This window comes from Mustela lutreola, chromosome 7, assembly GCF_030435805.1.
Source record: "Mustela lutreola isolate mMusLut2 chromosome 7, mMusLut2.pri, whole genome shotgun sequence".
Lineage (NCBI taxonomy): Eukaryota > Metazoa > Chordata > Mammalia > Carnivora > Mustelidae > Mustela > Mustela lutreola.
The window spans coordinates 153778035-153796676 of record NC_081296.1 but is presented as its reverse complement, the minus strand read 5'-3'; the positions used below and the strand labels follow the sequence as shown (position 1 = coordinate 153796676).

The following is an 18642-nucleotide window of genomic DNA, read 5'->3' as shown; positions in this document are numbered from 1 at the left end:
ACAATTCCAGGCTTCAAGCTCTATTGCAATTTTACAAATCTATCATCAAGACAGCATGGTACTGGCACAAAAACAGACACATTGATAAATGGAACAGAATAGAGAGCCCAGAAATAGACCCTTAAGTCTATGATCAACTCATCTTCGACAAAACAGGAAGGAATGTCTAGTGGAAAAAAGACAGTCTCTTCAACAAATGGTGGGAAAATTGGACAGCCACATGCAGAAAAATGAATTTGGACCATTTCCTTATACCACACATGAAAATAGACTCAAAATGGTTGAGGGATTTCAATGTGAGAAAGGAATCCATCAAAATCCTTGAGGAGAACACAGGTGGGAAGCTCTCTGACCTGAGCCGTAGCTACTTCTTCCTAGGAACATCGACAAAGGCAAGGGAAGAAAGGGCAAAAATGAGCTATTGGGACTTCATCAAGATCAAAATATTTTGCACAGCAAAGGAAATAGTTAACTTTTTTTTTTTATTCCCTTAAAAAGTAATTTATGGAGAATAATAGACATTAAGTATGCAAGTGAATGTGTGTGAGAGAAACGGTGGGTATGTGAGAATTTCCTATCCAGAATGTCTTGTGTCTGCAGGTATCCATCGTGAGATGCAGCTGGTGGAGTCTGGGGGAGACCTGGTGAAGCCTGAGGGGTCCCTGAGACTCTCCTGTGCAGCCTCTGGATTCACCTTCAGTAGCTACGGCATGAGCTGGGTCCGCCAGGCTCCAGGGAATGGGCTGCAGTGGGTCGCAGGTATTAGCTATGATGGAAGTAGCACATACTATGCAGACTCTGTAAAGGGCCGATTCACCATCTCCAGAGACAACGGCAAGAACACGCTGTATCTTCAGATGAACAGCCTGAGAGCCGAGGACACGGCCGTGTATTACTGTGCAACAGACACAGTGAGGGGATATCAGTGTGAGCCCAGACACAAACCTCACTGTAGGACGGGATCTGGACCACCAGGGGGTGCACACTACTCACGAATTCTGTCGTAAGCCCCAGGAGCAGCTGTAGATGGTGGTTATGAGCAGGTTTCCTGTCAGGGTCTGGGGCTTCCTCTCCATAGAGCAGTTTCCCCACAGGAAGCCTCTCTGGACACATGATTCTGTGCTTACTTCACTCTCTGACAAACATTTTGTTCTAATGGGTAAACAACTACACAAATTTTTTTTTAAATGATATAAATACACAAAATACAGAATCAGCTACCTTGTTTATTCCCATCCCTAAGTACCAATGGATTAAAAATATTCTGGTGCTCATCAATGAACCTTTACAGGAATCCCAGCAGCACTCAGTATGCATCCCAGGTTCACCCAGATTACAGTGCAAACTTGCTAGAAGGAATGTCCATGCTAGACAAGAGGCTACAGAGGCATTGACAATGCAAAGCAACAGAAGAAAGATCCATAATAGGGTCACTGTCTTGAACCATGCTCACAGCATCAAAACAGGGACAGTCTGGGAAAGCAGAGGGACCCTCAGCCATCCATGGTGTGCAAGTGGAGTCTGAAGATCAGACACACACACACACACGTATGTAAAACCATCACCACCTTCACCATCATGTGTGCTGAGAGTGGGGCAGACCTCTCAGCAAGGCATAAATGCTTGGATAGAATCAAGGAAGGACACTGGCTCAGCATTTGTGTTGCATGTCAGTGGTGGGGACAGGGTTCTGCTCATGGGAGGGACTTGTGTGGAGTCAACCTTCCACCTGCATTGAAGTAAGGAGATCCCATGGGTTCTTGCTGGATTTTCCATGTGTGGGGTATGAGGATAAGTGGGAGGAATGAAGATCAAGGAGCTAGCAAGCAATGGTCAAGGGATACAATGTGATGGCAAATTCCACTAAACAAGTACAAAACGAGTGAGAACAAAAACAGAGAAAAGGCCATCCTAAGGAGAAAAAGGTCTGAGTTTCTGGAAAATGAGGAATGATTTATGGAGGCAGCACAAGAGAATTGCACTATGTTGCTATAGAGAATTTTCATTCTAGTCAGAGTTAAAAACACAGTCTAGGTCCATGGTTACTGAAAGGAAATAAGGGGTGCCTGGGTGGCTCAGTGGGTTGGGCCGCTGCCTTTGGCTCAGGTCATGATCTCAGGATCCTGGGATCAAGTCCCGCATCGGGCTCTTTGCTCAGCAGGGAGCCTGCTTCCTCCTCTCTCTCTCTCTCTCTCTCTCTCTGCCTGCCTCTTTGCCTACTTGTGATCTCTCTCTGTCAAATAAATAAATAAAATCTTCAAAAAAAAAAAAAAGAAAGGAAATAAGTTCATGAAGTAATTAGGAGGCATACATGTGTCCATCCTCCTTATGAGCCTCACCAATGTTGGAAAAATCTCAACAAAAGGAGAGTCCACAAGCGTTAGGTATGCTCTCTGGGGTGTCGGCAGATGTTGCTGCAGAAATGGGTGCTCTCCATGCACTGGTGACCAGGAAAGAAGGCTCCAGGTTTGAGACAAAGAGTGGCTGCCATTCCCAGGTGGTTCCTGTAGCTCACAGCTGAGGTTGGCAGTGGAATCCAGTGGAGAACATGGAAGATATGGGCACAGTCATAGGCTAACCACTTGACATAACTTCCACAGCCTGGTTCCTGAGTTTTGGGTTTGCATGTGCACAGGTTCCTTCTGAAGTTTGGCAAGCTCCTTCCATACTGCTCTTCCTTCTGGTGTCTGGCCTCTTCCAATGAATGGAATTTCTGAGCTTCTACCTCAACATTCTCCTGTCCTGATGTCTCTTGGCGCTCTTCTCCACAGCCAGTGGGAAAGGTTCATGAACAACAAGGAATTGCTTCTCTTTCTGTGGTCCAAGAGCTCCTGGGACAAGAAGGTGCATAGATGAACCTCAAAGCAAGCTGCTTCTTTCTGCCACTTCAGATCTTCTTCCAGCTTGTGCTTCCAATTCTGTGCCTTCAGAGCCACCAGTCTCAAAACCAGCAATTATGGATACACACAGCAACATGGCTGTGTGCACAAGGATTGATGCTGAGCCAAAGAAGCCATACAAAAACAGTATGTGTGTAGTACAATGACCCATTCATGAATTCTGCAAAATTAGAGTCTAAGGTGACACGAGAAAGAACAACAAGTATATGGGGACAGGATGAAGAAGGGAAGAGGAAGGAGGAATTCCAGAGAACGTGGAGGAAGTTTTCAGGAAAACTGATTTCCTCATTCTTGATACTGTTGATTTTGACACCTGTGTTTATCATGTCACACACTCGCCTGTGCGCAGTTCATCCAGTGTCAAGTACATGCACCAAAGCTATGAGAGATAATCACAGAGATGACTTAGGAGGAATGCAGAGATAGTGCATGGTTAAAGACTTAAATAAACACCTGCACGGATCTGGTTCTGTCTGTAATTCAGGTAAATACTGCAACAAGAAAAATCATCCCATCCCCATCACAGGAGGGGTTCCACATTCCTCATGAGCCTGCCCAATCTGTCCTTCTGCTGATTCAGGGATGCAGCAGGTCCTGAGGGGAGGAACACAGTCCCATATCATGGGATCACTCTCACCCTACAAGTGTTGATGGACACCTCACAAAAATTCTTCAATTCTGAGTGTAGGCTCACACCTTTTATGGTGTACATGATACCTACATTCTGAGATTTTTGCAAATATGGAAAAAACAAAGTAGCAGATATAGCCAAGGTATATACTCCATAAACATATATAATAAAATATCATATTTTGTTTCAGAAGTGGTCAATACCACCAAATCAAAGACAGTCACACCTGCTACACTCACTGCCCCCTCTGTCAGATAAGATCCCAATGTGGCAATTTACACAGAGTACATGCAAATAGGGCCCTCCCCATGCTGATTAAACCAAGCCAGGCCTGATCCTGCAGTTGGCAGAGTAGCATCATACCCAGGATTTCCAGGTGTTCCACTCAGCAATCAGGAAAGAACACAGATGACTCAGCATGGACTTAGTGCTTTTGTGTTTTCCATCTTCCAATTTTAAAAGGTAATTTATGGAGGACATGGGGAGATGGAGAGGGGAAGTGAGTTGGAGGAAATCAGACGTGGAGATGAACCATGAGAGACTGTGGACTCTGAGAAACAAACTGAGGGTTTGGAAGGGGAGGGGGTTAAGAGGGTGGGTGAGCCTGGTGGTGGGTATTAAGGAGGAGACATACTGCATGGAGCACTGGGTGTGCTGCATAAACAATGAATCTTGGAACACTTATAAAATAAAATTTAATTCAAAAAAAAAAAAAGATCATTCATGCAGAACAGAAGCTAATGAGTATGTGACTGAATATGTGTGACAGAAACAGTGGATGTGTGACAAATTCCTGACCAGAATGTCATGTGTCTGCAGGTGTCCAGTGTGAGGTGCAGCAGGTGGAGTCTGAGTGAGGCCCAGTGAAGCCTGGGGAGTCCCTGAGACTCTCATGTGCAGCATCTGGATTTACCATGAGCTGGTCCACCAGGATCTAGGGAAGGGGCTGCAGTGGTTCTCAGGTGTTAGCTATGATTGAAGTAGCAAAAGTCAGACAGATTCTGTAAAGGGTCGCTCACTATTTCCAGAGAAAAACCAAGAACATGTAGTATATGCAGGAAAAAAAACAGCCTGAGAGCAAAAGACATGGCTATATTTTACTGTGGGGGAAAGACAGTGAGGGGACATCAGTGAGAACTTAGACAAACCTCCCTACAGGGACACACCTGGACCTCGGCTAAAGAGGTACACAGATCACCAGGGGATGCTCAGGTCACCAGGGGAGACAGGGATTATGAGCATTCAAGACCCACCAATACACTTCCACACCAGAAGCAGGTGCAGGTGGAGATTAAATGCATGTTTCATGGCACAGTTTGGGGCTTCCTTTCCATAAACCAGTTTTCCCAAAGAGAATTTCTAGAATTATTATTTGTTCTTACTTCTTACATCTGTGAATAGAAACTTTGGCAATAATAGGAGAAAACTATATTTACATGCGCAAAAGGCAGGAAGTCACTTACACTTGATGAATCTTTTCCCTCAATGACAATTATGGACATTCTGATGTAAGCCTGCTAAGTCTGTAAAAGTTTCAGCTAGACTCAATGACACAGCATCACACAGCCCAGTGTACAAGCTGTGAGCCACCATCATCAAGTTCATGCTGGACATCAGGTACAGGGCCACCATGAAGCCAAAGCCAGAGAAGAATGGCCCCAGGGTGAGGGGTCACAGTGTGTACCACATGCTCACAGAATCTATTTAGCTGACACCATCCAGAGCCAGAGGGACACTTACAAGAGAATATAAAATGCTAATCACCTCCATCATTGAAGTGTCTGTTGATTTCAGGTAATGCCTCCCTGCATGCCAGAAATGCTCCAATAAACCTTAGAAAGGACATGAAATCTGGATTTTTTTTTTTTGTTTTTTTACTGTGAGTCAGTTCTTGAACATTCCATACAGATCTGGAACATCAAGGACACAGAACCTAGGATTTCCTATGAGATTTCCCATGTATGAAGCATGAGAAGATGGAGGAATGAGGCTTCTGATGCCAGTAAAAAGTCATCAGTAGATAAAGTGTCATGACAAATACCATGCAACAACTACAAAAATGAGTGAAAAAGGAATATAAGTGATAAATAGGTGTAGAAGACCATCTGAGTCCCTTGAAAATAGGAATGATAATATATAAGCAGACAATAATAATAACAAATCTATGAGAAGAGGGCAAAGGTCGTAGCCAGTGTCTCAGGTGAAAGATGTCCACTTCCCAAGGTCACCAGCAGGTTCTGATGGTCTTGTGAACCCTGTGTGCACACAGAGACTAGAAGCTTCAGCAGGATCCATGAGAATGCTCAGGTTGAGGCGCTGGTTGGCAGGAGCCTTCCACCTGCAGAGAATAATTAATTGATCCTTCAGTTACTGATATCATCTCAATGTGTTTAATTTCTACCATCACAATGTTGAAACCTAACACCAATTTAATGGAATGAGTGGGTGGAGCATTAGGGAAGCACTTAGGTCAGGAGCGTGCAGTCTCATAATGGGATTAGGGCTCTTATACACCAGGACTGGGAAAGCTTTCTCCCCCTTGGACCCATGTGAACTTACAGGAAAAGGACTGCCTAGGATGTGAGTTCTCTCCAGACATCAAATCTGCCTGTACCTTGACATGGCACTTCCCAGACTCCAGAACTGTGAGAAATGTGTGTCTAATGTTTAAAACCACCCAGATTGTGTACATTGGTACAGCAGTTGGAACACATGAAGACATTAGTGACACATAAACCTAAGCATTTTTTTCTGGCATTTTCAGAGTTTGTGGTTGTGATAACTGATGGGATTTGAGTCTTACCATCATTTTACAAGGTTGTGTTATGCTGATTGCCATGAGCTGTGCAGCTCAGTCACTGGACACAATGTTGTTACCCTGTGTCCCCACCATGAAACCCAGGTTGTGGTTTTCTGTGACTCTCCATCTGATTATGAGGGTAGGTTCCCCTTGACGTGTTCATTACTGGAAACCCTCAAGGCACCTACCTTACTTGTTTATTCTTTATCATGTTCTTTATATGCAATCCTTTTTCTAATGTGTTTTGCACCAACTAGGTAACAACAAATAATAATACCTAACAGTTCTGCCATCTTATTACATAGTTAACACGTGAACACACCTGGTAGTGAAGCTGTTTCAATAAAGTTTAGTGCACTGATGATGAGTGGAACAGTTCTGAATTACCAGAAGTAGTGGAGAGGTCCAGCTCTGTCCAAATTCAACAAGATTTGTACACTAAGCTGCTTTCCCTAAACTTGCACATCTATGACTTTAAACCCAAGAGGATGGAGGAGGCAGTGGACCAAAGAGGTTCTCTAACAGAATGGAGCCCCTCGACTAGTGATGGGCATTGATGAATGTGTGATCAGCCTTTGGGAAAGAGGTATACCGGCTCTCCATGCAGTAGGATCATCTCCTCTGGCTGTAACCAGGTCTCTGGGCAGCTCCATCAGGACATTCCCCACATGGGAGCAAGAGGGTCCTGGGCATGGGCATGGTGAAGGGGGAACCCAGAGAGAACACTGAATTCCCTGAGGGTACAGGGATACCCTCTTCCAAGGGGACCTCCAGGAACTAGCACTCTCTGTCCCCTATTCCCAATTCCATACAAAGTCAGCTCCCACATTCCCATCTCTACCTGGACAATAGATGGGACCCCAGACCTCATTTACTTACATTCTGGTCCTCCTTACCTAGTACTTACCTATTTTCACTATCTCTTACATTTTGCTACATCTGTTCCATGGATTCATGATGTCACAGAGTCATATTTCTGCACTGAGGTCCCTGCCGCCCTGAGAGCCAGGCACCATGGAAACAAGGACAACACTAACAATCATAATAATACCTAAATACCAACCACGGAGCCTTTTCCTCACCCTGAGAACAGAAGGTTCTAGAGAAGAGCATATTAATCTTATTTGGAAAGAGAATCTCTGCTGTTCCCTTCCCACACAACCTGAGACATGGCAACCCTATTACAAAGGCACCATAAGGGGTCCTAGCCCCAGGATGTGCCACCCACCACCATCCAGACCCTGACCTCTCATGGGAAAGATGAGGATGAGGGGGAAGCTGGAAGTGAGCTTTCACACAGGATCTAGAGTATGGAGATTATTCAACTTGATTTCTCTGTCCTATGGTCCTCATGGAAAGGTTCCTGCAGGTATGTTACATTTTCTGGGTGTTGAGTATGAGAACTTCTTTCTAGATTATGGATATCAGCCCTTTGCCTGTAGTGTCACTTAAGAATATCTTCTCCCAATCTGTGGGTTGCCTCTTTGTTTAGTTGACTACGTACTTTGTTGTGCATAAGACTTTTATCTAGATGAAGTCCCAAACGTTCATTTTTGCTTTTGTTTCCTTTGCTTTTGGAGACATGTCTTGAAATAAGTTGTTGTTGCTAATATCAAAGAGGTCACTGCCTATGTTCTCCACCAAGATTTTTTTTTTTTTTTACATTTGATCTCATAGTCATTTTTTTTTAATTTTTATTTTCAGCATTGCAGTAGTCATTATTTTTGCACTACACTCAGTGTTCCATGCAATCCATTTCCTCTATAATACCCACCTGGTACCCCGACCTCCCACCATCCCGCCACTTCAAAACCCTCAGATTGTTTTTCAGAGTTCATAGTCTCTCATGGTTCACCTCCCCTTCCAATTCCCCCCAACTCCCTTCTCCTCTCTAACTCCCCATGTTCTCCATGCTATTTGTTATGCTCCACAAATAAGTGAAACCATATGAGAGTTGACTCTCTCTGCTTCACTTATTTCACTCAGCATAATCTCTTCCAGTCCTGTCCATGTTGCTACAAAAGTTGGGTATTCGTCCTTTCTGATGGAGGCATAATACTCCATAGAGTATACGGACCACATCTTCCTTATCCCTTTGTCCGTTGAAGGGCATCTTGGTTTTTTCCACAGTTTGGCGACCGTGGCCATTGCTGCTATAAACATTGGGGTACAGATGGCCCTTCTTTTCACGACATCTGTATCTTGGGGGTAAATACCCAGGTGTGCAATGGCAGGGTCATTGCGAAGCTCTATTTTTAATTTCTTGAGGAGTCTCCACACTGTTCTCCTCCAAGATTTTAATGAATTCATGCCACACATTGAGGTCTTTCATCCATTTTCAGTTTATCTTTGTGTATGGTTTAAGAGAATGCTCGAGTTTCAGTCATCTACACACAATTGTCCAATTTTCCCAGCACCATTTATTGAAGATAATTCGCCCCCCACACACTGGATATTTTTTTTTTCCTGCTTTCCCAAAGATTAGTGGACTATAGAGTTGAGAGTCCGTATCTGGCTCTCTATGGTTTTCCATTGGTCTGTTTCTGTTTCTGTGCCAGTACCATTCTGTCTTGGTGATCAGAGCTTTGTAGTAAAGCTTGAAATCAGGCGACATGATATCCCCAGCTTTATGTCTTCTTCCACATTTAAATAGTGATTTGGTGTCTTTTCTGGTTCCATATAGAATTTAGGATTGTCTGTTCCAGCACATTAAAAATTTTGATCAGGTTGAAATTGAAAGCATACATTGCTTGGGGCAGCATGGACATTTTAACAATGTTTGTTCTTCTTTATTTTAAATTAATTTATTTATTTTCAGCATAACAGTATTCATTATTTTTTCATCACACCCAGTGCTCCATGCAATCTGTGCCCTCTATAATACTCACCACCTGGTACCCCAACCTCCCACCCCCTGCCACTTCAAACCCCTCAGATTGTTCTTCAGAGTCCACAGTCTCTCATAATTCACCTCCACTTCCAATGTTTGTTCTTCTAATCCCTGAGCATATTTTTTTTTTAATCTTTATGTGTCTTCTTTAATTTCTTTCATGAGTGTTCTGTAGTTCCTTGAGTATAGATACTTTACTTCATTGGTTAGGTTTATTGCCAGATATCTTATAGTTTTTTGATGCTATTGTAAATGGAATTGATTCTTTAATTGTTCTTTCTACAGTTTCATTATTAGTGCATTAGAAAGCAACTGATTTCTGTACATTGACTTTGTATCCTGCCACATTACTGAATTGTGTATGAGTTCTAGTAATTGGTGGGTGGAATCTTTGGGGTGCTTTATATAAAGGATCGTGTTATCTGTGAAGAGAGTTTGACTTATTTTTGGCCACTTGAATATATTTTATTTCCTTTTGTTGTCTGATTGTTGTTGATAGAACTTCTAGCATTATGTTGCACAACACTGGTAAGAGGGGGTATCATTGTCATGTTCCTGATCTCAGTGGGAAGGCTCCAGTTTTTCCCCACTGAGAATACTCAACACCCAAAAAAACCAGATAATCATGTCAAAAAATGGACAGAAAACATGAACAAACATTTCTCCAATGAAGATATGCAAATGGCTAGAAGGCACATAAAAATATTCACCATCATTAGCCATCAGGGAAATTCAAATCAAACTACATTGAGATACTACTTTTTATCCATTAGAAAGGCAAAGATTAATGAAAAAGGAAAACAATTTTGGAGAGGTTGTGGAGAAATGTGAACCCTCTTACATTGCTGGTGGGAATGCATTTTGGTACAACCACTTTGGAAAACAGTGTGGCGATTCCTCAGAAAATTAAAATAGAGCTGCCCTATGACCCTGCAATTGCAATACTGGGTATTTATACCAAAGATACAGATATACTGAAAAGAAGGGTCAGCTGAAACCCAATTGCCAAGTGGTGGAAAGAACCAGGATGCCCTTCAGCAGACAAATGGATAAGCATGATATGGTCCATATACACAAAAGAATATTACTCAGCCATCAGAAAGGATGAATACCCACCATTTGTATCAACATAGATGGGACTGGAGGAGATCATGCTTAGCGAAATATTTCAAGCAGAAAAAGTCAATTATCATATGGTTTCACTTAATTGTGGAACATAATGAATAACATGGAGGACATTAGGAGAAAGAAAAGAAAAGTGAATTTGGGCAATTTGGGGGAGATGAACCATCAAACACTGGACTCTGAGAAACTATCTGAGGCTTTTGGAGGGAAGAAGGATAGGGTGATAGGTGAGCCTGGTGTTGGGTACTAAGGAGGGCATGTATTGCATGGAGCCCTGGGTGTTGTACACGAACAATGAATCTTGGAACACTGAATCAAAAACTAATGATGTATTTTATGTGACTAACATAACACAATTTAAAAAGACTTTATGGATGAGGGGCAAGATGGAGGAGAATAGGAGACAATGTTTCAACTGGTGCCCTAAAGTGAGCCCAATATCTATCTGAACATTCTGAATACCAATTAAATCAGCCTGAGATGTAAGAGTGTACACTTCTGGATCTCTACAGGGGCAGAAAACACTATTGAAGAGGTAAAGTGGAGTGGGAGCACTCAGACTGACGTCGGAGGATAAGCAGAAGGGGGAAGAAGCCATCAGGAGCGACTCATTGTAAAGTAATACCCCATCATGTTAGTGTCCTGTGGCTGTGGACAAGCATTAGTTTAGAGTCTGGTTAAAAGCACTACAAAAGAGCAAAAGGTCTTAGGGGCCAACTGGTGGAATCAAGCAGTCATGAGCACGGGCCTAAGCCCACAGTCCCAGGATGGTCACCACTGGTGACCACACATCCTAGAGAGACCAGTGGAGGCTCCTGTTCATGATCCCTGAGCCCACGGCTTTTCAATGCTTGCACCATCACTCAGGCTGAGTGCACACCTGCCCACACCTGAGAGAACCCCATACAGGCAGCAGCCAGTGGTCTCTTGGCCCACCTTGATCCTATGATTGGCCACAGGGTCTGAATTCATCCAGCTCACACATGATAGAACATGGTGTGGTCTCAAGTTGCGTTCCCTCCACCCACAGACTTCTGGGACCTGCAGACTTCCGGGACCTGCATCTCCTCTGGATGTGAGCACACCCAACGTGGGCGTGGACCTCAGATAGTAGTCCAAGCAATAGCCATCACCCAGGTTCAGGCTTGCCGGGACAAATATTGCTCACAGTTTTAGAGACACAGGGTTGTAGAGACAAGTGAGGTCGTTGGGCAACCACTGAGATGCTGGCTGAGGGTGTGTGCCACCTGTAGAAGCTTGTGGTGTTCACTGTAATTTACAGAGGGGAATTTTGTGTATCCTGGACCACCCAGACAGGAGCAGATTGTGGCTTCTCTCTGAGGCATAGTTCTGGGTGCAGACAGTTTATGTTTCACTAACCCCCTGAAAAGACACAAAGTGCCACCAAGGAACAAAAGTATCCAGAGAACAAAAGCCTGAAAAACTGGTTTCCACAAAGCTAAACCCCTTGATATGGGGTAGGGTGACTCAGCCCAAGCAGGACTGACTGAAAAACTAGGTGGCAGGCTCCTCTCTCTGAAGACAAGCTGAAAGTACAGGAGAGACAACCACCACAGGGTCCCCACAGAATGGCAAAACCCCAACATCAAGGGAAAACAATATATTGGGCTCCCAGTATTGCTTTAGAGCTTGCATATTTCATAGACACAACTTTTCTTTCTTTCCTTTCTTCTTTTAAAATTTCTTCTCATGATCCTTTCTCTTTTAATTTTTTATCCCACTTACTATTACAAATAAATGTTTAATATAACATACCCCATAATAAATTTTTCCATAAGAACTTTTTAATTTGAACTTTTTTCATACATATACCTGTTTCTTTTTCTTTTCTTTTTTATACATATAGATATAGCTTCAAGGTAATGTTTTTCCCATATTCAATACTATCCCTATAATAAAACAGTTTTACTTTCCCTATATCTCTGGAAAGTTGAGTCCTTTAACAAAGAGAACAATTTTCACTGAGGAAGAACGAAAATAACCATCCTTGCCCACATAGAGGTGTTATAACCACCTTCCTAACTTACTCTTCTGTTAGTGTTCCTGCATATTTGTTTTTGTTTTTGTATTATATAAATCTTACTCCTGGGGTTCACTTTGGGTGGGTTTTTTCTCTTATTTTTCTTCATCCTTTACTTTCATTATTCTTTCTGTTTGTTCATTTTGTTTATGCAACTTATAGATCTTACTTTTGGGGCCCATTTTGGCTGTTTTTTTTTAATTTTTATTTATTTATTTTTTTTTATTTTCAACATAACAGTATTCATTATTTTTGCACCAACCCCAGGGCTCCATGGAATATGTGCCCTCTATAATACCCACCACCTGGTACCTCAAACTCCCACCAACCGCCCCTTCAAAACCCTCAGATTGTTTTTCAGAGTCCATAGTCTCTCATGGTTCACCTCCCCTTCCAATACCCCCAACTCCCTTCTCCTTTCTATCTCCCCATGTCCTCCATGCTATTTGTTATGCTCCACAAATAAGTGAAACCATATGATAATTGATTCTCTCTGCTTGATTTATTTCACTCAGCATAATCTCTTCCAGTCCCGTCCATGTTGCTACAAAAGTTGGGTATTCATCCTTTCTGATGGAGGCATAATACTCCATAGTTTATATGGACCACATATTCCTTATCCATTCATCCGTTGAAGGGCATCTTTGTTATTTCCATAGTTTGGAGACTGTGGCCATTACTGTTATAAACACTGGGGTACAGATGGCCCTTCTTTTCACGACATCTGTATCTTGGGGGTAAATACCCAGGAGTGCAATGGCACGGACATAGGGAAGTTCTATTTTTAATTTCTTTTTTTTTTTAAGATTTTTATTTATTTGATAGACAGAGAGAGATCACAAGTAGGCAGGGAGGCAGGCAGAGAGAGAGGGGGAAGCAGGCTCCCCACTGAGCAGAGAGCCCGATGTGGGGCTTGATCCCAGGACCCTGAGATCATGACCTGAGCTGAAGGCAGAGGCTTAAACCATTGAGCCTCCCAGGCGCCCCTATTTTTAATTTCTTGAGGAATCTCCACACTGTTCTCCAAAGAGGCTGCACCAACTTGCATTGCCACCAAGAGTGGAATAGGATTCCCCTTTCTCCACATCCCCTCCAACGCATGTTGTTTCCTGTCTTGCTAATTTTGGCCATTCTAACTGGTGTAAGGTGATATCTCAATGTAGTTGTAATTTGAAACTCCCTGATGGCTAGTGATGATGAACAGTTTTTCATGTGTCTGAAAGCCATTTGTATGTCTTCATTGGAGAAGTGTCTGTCCATATCTTCTGCCCATTTTTCGATATGATTGTCTCTTTTGTGTGTGTTGAGTTTGAGGAGTTCATTATAGATCCTGTATATCAACCTTTTGTCTGTGCTGTATTTTGCAAATATCTTCTCCTATTCCATGGGTTGCCTCTTTGTTTTCTTGTCTGTTTCCTTGGCTGTGCAGAAGCTTTTGATTTTGATGAAGTTCCAAAAGTTTATTTTTGCTTTTGTTTCCTTTGCCTTTGGAGACATATCTTGAAAGAAGTTGCTGTGGCTGATATCGAAGAGATTACTGCCTATGTTCTCCTCTAGGAGTCTGATGGATTCCTGTCTCACATTGAGATCTTTATCCATTTTGAGTTTATCTTTGTGTACTGTGTAAGAGAATGGTCGAGTTTCATTCTTCTACATATAGCTGCCCAGTTTTCCCAGCACCATTTATTGAAGAGACTGTCTTTTTTCCATTGTATATTTTTTCCTGTTTTGTCAAAAATTATTTGAGCATAGAGTTGAGGTTCCATATATGTGGCTCTGTACTCTGTTCCACTGGTCTATGTGTCTGTTTTTATGCCAGTACCATGCTGTCTTGGTGATCACAGCTTTGTAATAAATCTTGAAATCAGGTAGCATGATGCCCCCAGTTTTATTTTTGTTTTTCAACCTTTCCTTAATGATTCAGGGTCTCTTCAGATTCCATACAAATTTTAGGATTATTTGCTCCAGCTCTTTGAAGAATACCAGTGGAATTTTGATCGGAATTGCATTAAAAGTATAGATTGCTCTAGGAGGAGGAGACAAGATGGCAAAGAAGTAGCAGGCTGAGACTACTTCAGCTATCAGAAGCTCAGCTAGATAGCTTATCTAAAGATTGCTAACACCTGCAAACCCATCGGAAGATCAAAGAGAAGAACAGTAATTCTAGAAACAGAAAAACAACCACTTTCTGAAAGGTAGGACTGGCAGAGAAGTGAATCCAAAGCGACGGGAAGATAGAACCCAGGAGGAGGGGCCAGCTCCTGGCAAGCGGTAGAGGAACGGAGCACAAAATCAGGACTTTTAAAAGTCTGTTCGCTGAGGGACATCACTCCAGAGGCTAAACCGGGGCGAAGCCCATGCGGGGTCAGAGTGCCCTCATGTCCTACAGGGTCACAGAAGGATTGGGGGTGTCTGAGTGTCACAGAGCTTGTGGGTATTGGAACAGGAAAGCCAACTACAGAGACAGAGCTGACAGTAAGCTCGGTGTTACCTTGAACAAGCCACAGGCTCGGTGAGCTCAGAGCGCGGCCGGAGGTCAGGCAGATGGGAGTTACTGGGCAGGGTTCTCTGAGGACGCACTGAGAAGTAGGGCCCCTGGCTCTCAGCTCCTCTGGGCCAGAGACCAGGAGGCCACCATTTGTATTCACGTCCTCTGGAACTCTACGGAAAGTGCTCGGGGAACAAAAGCTCCTGAAAGCAAACCGGAGCAGATTACTCAGCCTGGCCCCTGGTAAGGGTGGTGCAATTCTGCCAGGGGCAAAGACACTTGAGAATCACTACACCAGGCCACTCCCCCAGAAGACCAACAAGAAATCCAGCCAAGACCAAGTTCACCTACCAAGGAGTGCGGTTTCAATACCAAGGAGAGCAACAGAATTCCAGAGGAGGAGAAAACAAAGTGCAGAACTCATCGCTTTCTCCCTGTAATTTTTTAGTCTTGCAGTTAATTTAATTTTTTTCTCTTTCGTTTTTTTCTCATCTTCTGATAAATTTTTTTAACTTTTATCCTCTTCATTTTTAAAGTTTTTTAACTACTTTATCTAATATATATATTTTTTCTTTTTTATACTTTCCTTTATTTGTTTTCTTTTTAAAATGCTTTTCTTTTTTTTTTTCCTTTTCCTTTCTTTCTTTTTAAACCTCTTTTTATCCACTTTATCACCCATCACGATTTGGGATCTCTTCTGATTTGGCTAAAGCATATTTTCCTGGGGTCGTTGCCACCCTTTTAGTATTTTACTTGCTCTTTCATATACCCTTAGCTGGACAAAATGACAAGGGTGAAAAATTCACCACAAAAAAAAGAACAAGAGGCAGTACTGAAGGCTAGGGACCTAATCAATACAGACATTGGTAATATGTCAGATCTAGAGTTCAGAATGACAATTCTCAAGGTTCTAGCCGGGCTCGAAAAAGGCATGGGAGATATTAGAAAAACTGTCTCCAGAGATATAAAAGCCCTTTCTGGAGAAATAAAAGAACTAAAATCTAACCAAGTGGAAATCAAAAAAGCTATTAATGAAGTTCAATCAAAAATGGAGGCTCTCACTGCTAAGATAAATGAGGCAGAAGAAAGAATTAGTGATATAGAACACCAAATAACAGAGAATAAAGAAGCTGAGCAAAAGAGGGACAAACAGCTCTGGGACCATGAAGGGAGAGTTTGAGAGATAAGTGACACCGTAAGATGAAACAACATTAGAATAATTGGGATTCCAGAAGAAGAAGAAAGAGAGAGGGGAGCAGAAGGAATACTGGAGAGAATTATTGGGGAGAATTTCCCAACATGGCAAAGGGAATGAGTATCAAAATTCAGGAGGTTCAGAGAATGCCCCTCAAAATCAATAAGAATAGGCCCACACCCCATCACCTAATAGTAAAATTTACAAGCCTTAGTGACAAACAGAAAATCCTGAAAGCAGCCTGGGAAAAGAAGTCTCTAACATACAATGGTAAAAATATTAGATTGGCAGCTGACTTATCCACAGAGACCTGGCAGGCCAGAAAGAGCTGGCATGATATTTTCAGAGCACTAAACGAGAAAAACATGCAGCCAAGAATACTATATCCAGCTAGGCGATCATTGAAAATAGAAGGAGAGATTAAAAGCTTCCAGGACAAACAAAAACTGAAAGAATTTGCAAAGACCAAACCAGCTACAGGAAATATTGAAAGGGGTCCTCTAAGCAAAGAGAGATCCTACAAGTGATAAATCAGAAAGGAACAGAGACAATATACAGTAACAGTCACCTTACACGCAATACAATGGCACTAAATTCATATCTCTCAATAGTTACCCTGAATGTTAATGGGCTAAATGCCCCAATAAAAAGACACAGGGTATCAGAATGGATTAAAATACAAAACCCATCTATGTTGCCTACAAGTAACTCATTTTAAGCCCAAAAACACCTCCAGATTTAAAGTGAGGGGGTGGAAAAGAATTTACCGTGCTAATGGACATCATAAGAAAGCAGGAGTGGCAATCCTTATATCAGATCAATTAGATTTTAAGCCAAAGACTATAATAAGAGATGAGGAAGGACACTATATCGCACTCAAAGGATCTGTCCAACAAGAATATCTAACAATTTTAAATATCTATGCCCCCAACGTGGGAGAAGCCAACTATATAAACCAATTAATAACAAAATCAAAGAAACACATCAACAATAATACAATAATAGTAGGGGACTTTAATACTCCCCTCACTGAAATGGACAGATCATCCAAGCAAAATATCAAGAAGGAAATAAAGGCCTTAAATGACACACTGGACCAGATGGACATCACAGATATATTCAGAACATTTCATCCCAAAGCAACAGAATACACATTCTTCTCTAGTGCACATGGAACATTCTCCAGAATAGATCACATTCTCAGTCCTAAATCAGGACTCAACCAGTATCAAAAGATTGGAATCATTCCCTGCATATTTTCAGATGACAATGCTCTGAAGCTAGAACTCAACCACAAAAGGAAGTTTGGAAAGAACCCAAATACATGGAGACTAAACAGCATCCTTCTAAAGAATGAATGAGTCAATCAGGACATTAAAGAAGAATTAAAAAAAAATCATGGAAACAAATGATAATGAAAATACAATGGTTCAAAATCTGTGGGATACAACAAAGGCAGTGCTGAGAGGAAAATAAATAGCAGTACAAGTCTTTCTCAAGAAACAAGAAAGGTCTCAGGTACACAACCTAACTGTACACCTAAAGGAGCTGGAGAAAGAACAAGAAAGAAACCCTAAGCCCAGCAGGAGAAGAGAAATCATAAAGACCAGAGCAGAAATCAATGAAATAGAAACAAACAAAAAAAAAGAACAATAGAACAAATCAATGAAACTAGGAGCTCGTTCTTTGAAAGAATTAGTAAAATTGATAAACCACTGCCAGACTTATCAAAAAGAAAAGAGAAAGAACCCAGATAAATAAAATCATGAATGATAGAGGAGAGATCACAACTAACACCAAAGTAATACAAACTATTATAAGAACATACTATGAGCAACTCTATGCAAACAAATTCGACAATCTAGAAAAAATGGATGCATTCCTAGAGACATATAAACTACCACAACTGAAACAGGAAAAATAAGAAAGCCTGAACAGACCCACAACCAGTAAGGAGATTGAAACAGTCATTAAAAATCTCCAAACAAATAAAAGCCCAGGGCCAGACGGCTTCCCGGGGGAATTCTACCAAACATTTAAAGAAGAACTAATTCCTATTCTCCTGAAACTGTTCCAAAAAATAGAAATGGAAGGAAAACTTCCAAACTCATTTTATGAGGCCAGAATCACCTTTATCCCAAAACCAGACAAGGATCCCATCAAAAAAGAGAGCTATAGGCCAATATCCTTGATGAACACAGATGCGAAAATTCTCACCAAAATACTAGCCAATAGGATTCAACAGTACATTAAAAGGATTATTCACCACGACCAAATGGGATTTATTCCAGGGCTGCAAGGTTCGTTCAACATCCGCAAATCAGTCAATGTGATACAACACATCAATAAAAGAAAGAACAAGAACCATATGATACTCTCAATAGATGCTGAAAAAGCATTTGACAGAGTACAGCATCCCTTCCTGATCAAAACCCTTCAAAGTGTAGGGATAGAGGGCACATACCTCAATATCATCAAAGCCATCTATGAAAAACCCACTGCAAATATCATTCTCAATGGAGAACTACTGAAAGCTTTTCTTCTAAGGTCAGGAACACGACAGGGATATCCA

General features: G+C 41.9%; 1 gene segment (V, D, J or C); it reads left to right on the top strand.

Moving 5' to 3' along the window:
- The first annotated feature begins 614 nt into the window (after positions 1 to 614).
- On the top strand, positions 615 to 1007 carry LOC131837288 (immunoglobulin heavy variable 3-23-like). The segment is given in 1 exon segment: positions 615 to 1007. A coding segment is annotated over 1 exon segment (393 nt).
- Positions 1008 to 18642: the final 17635 nt, after the last annotated feature.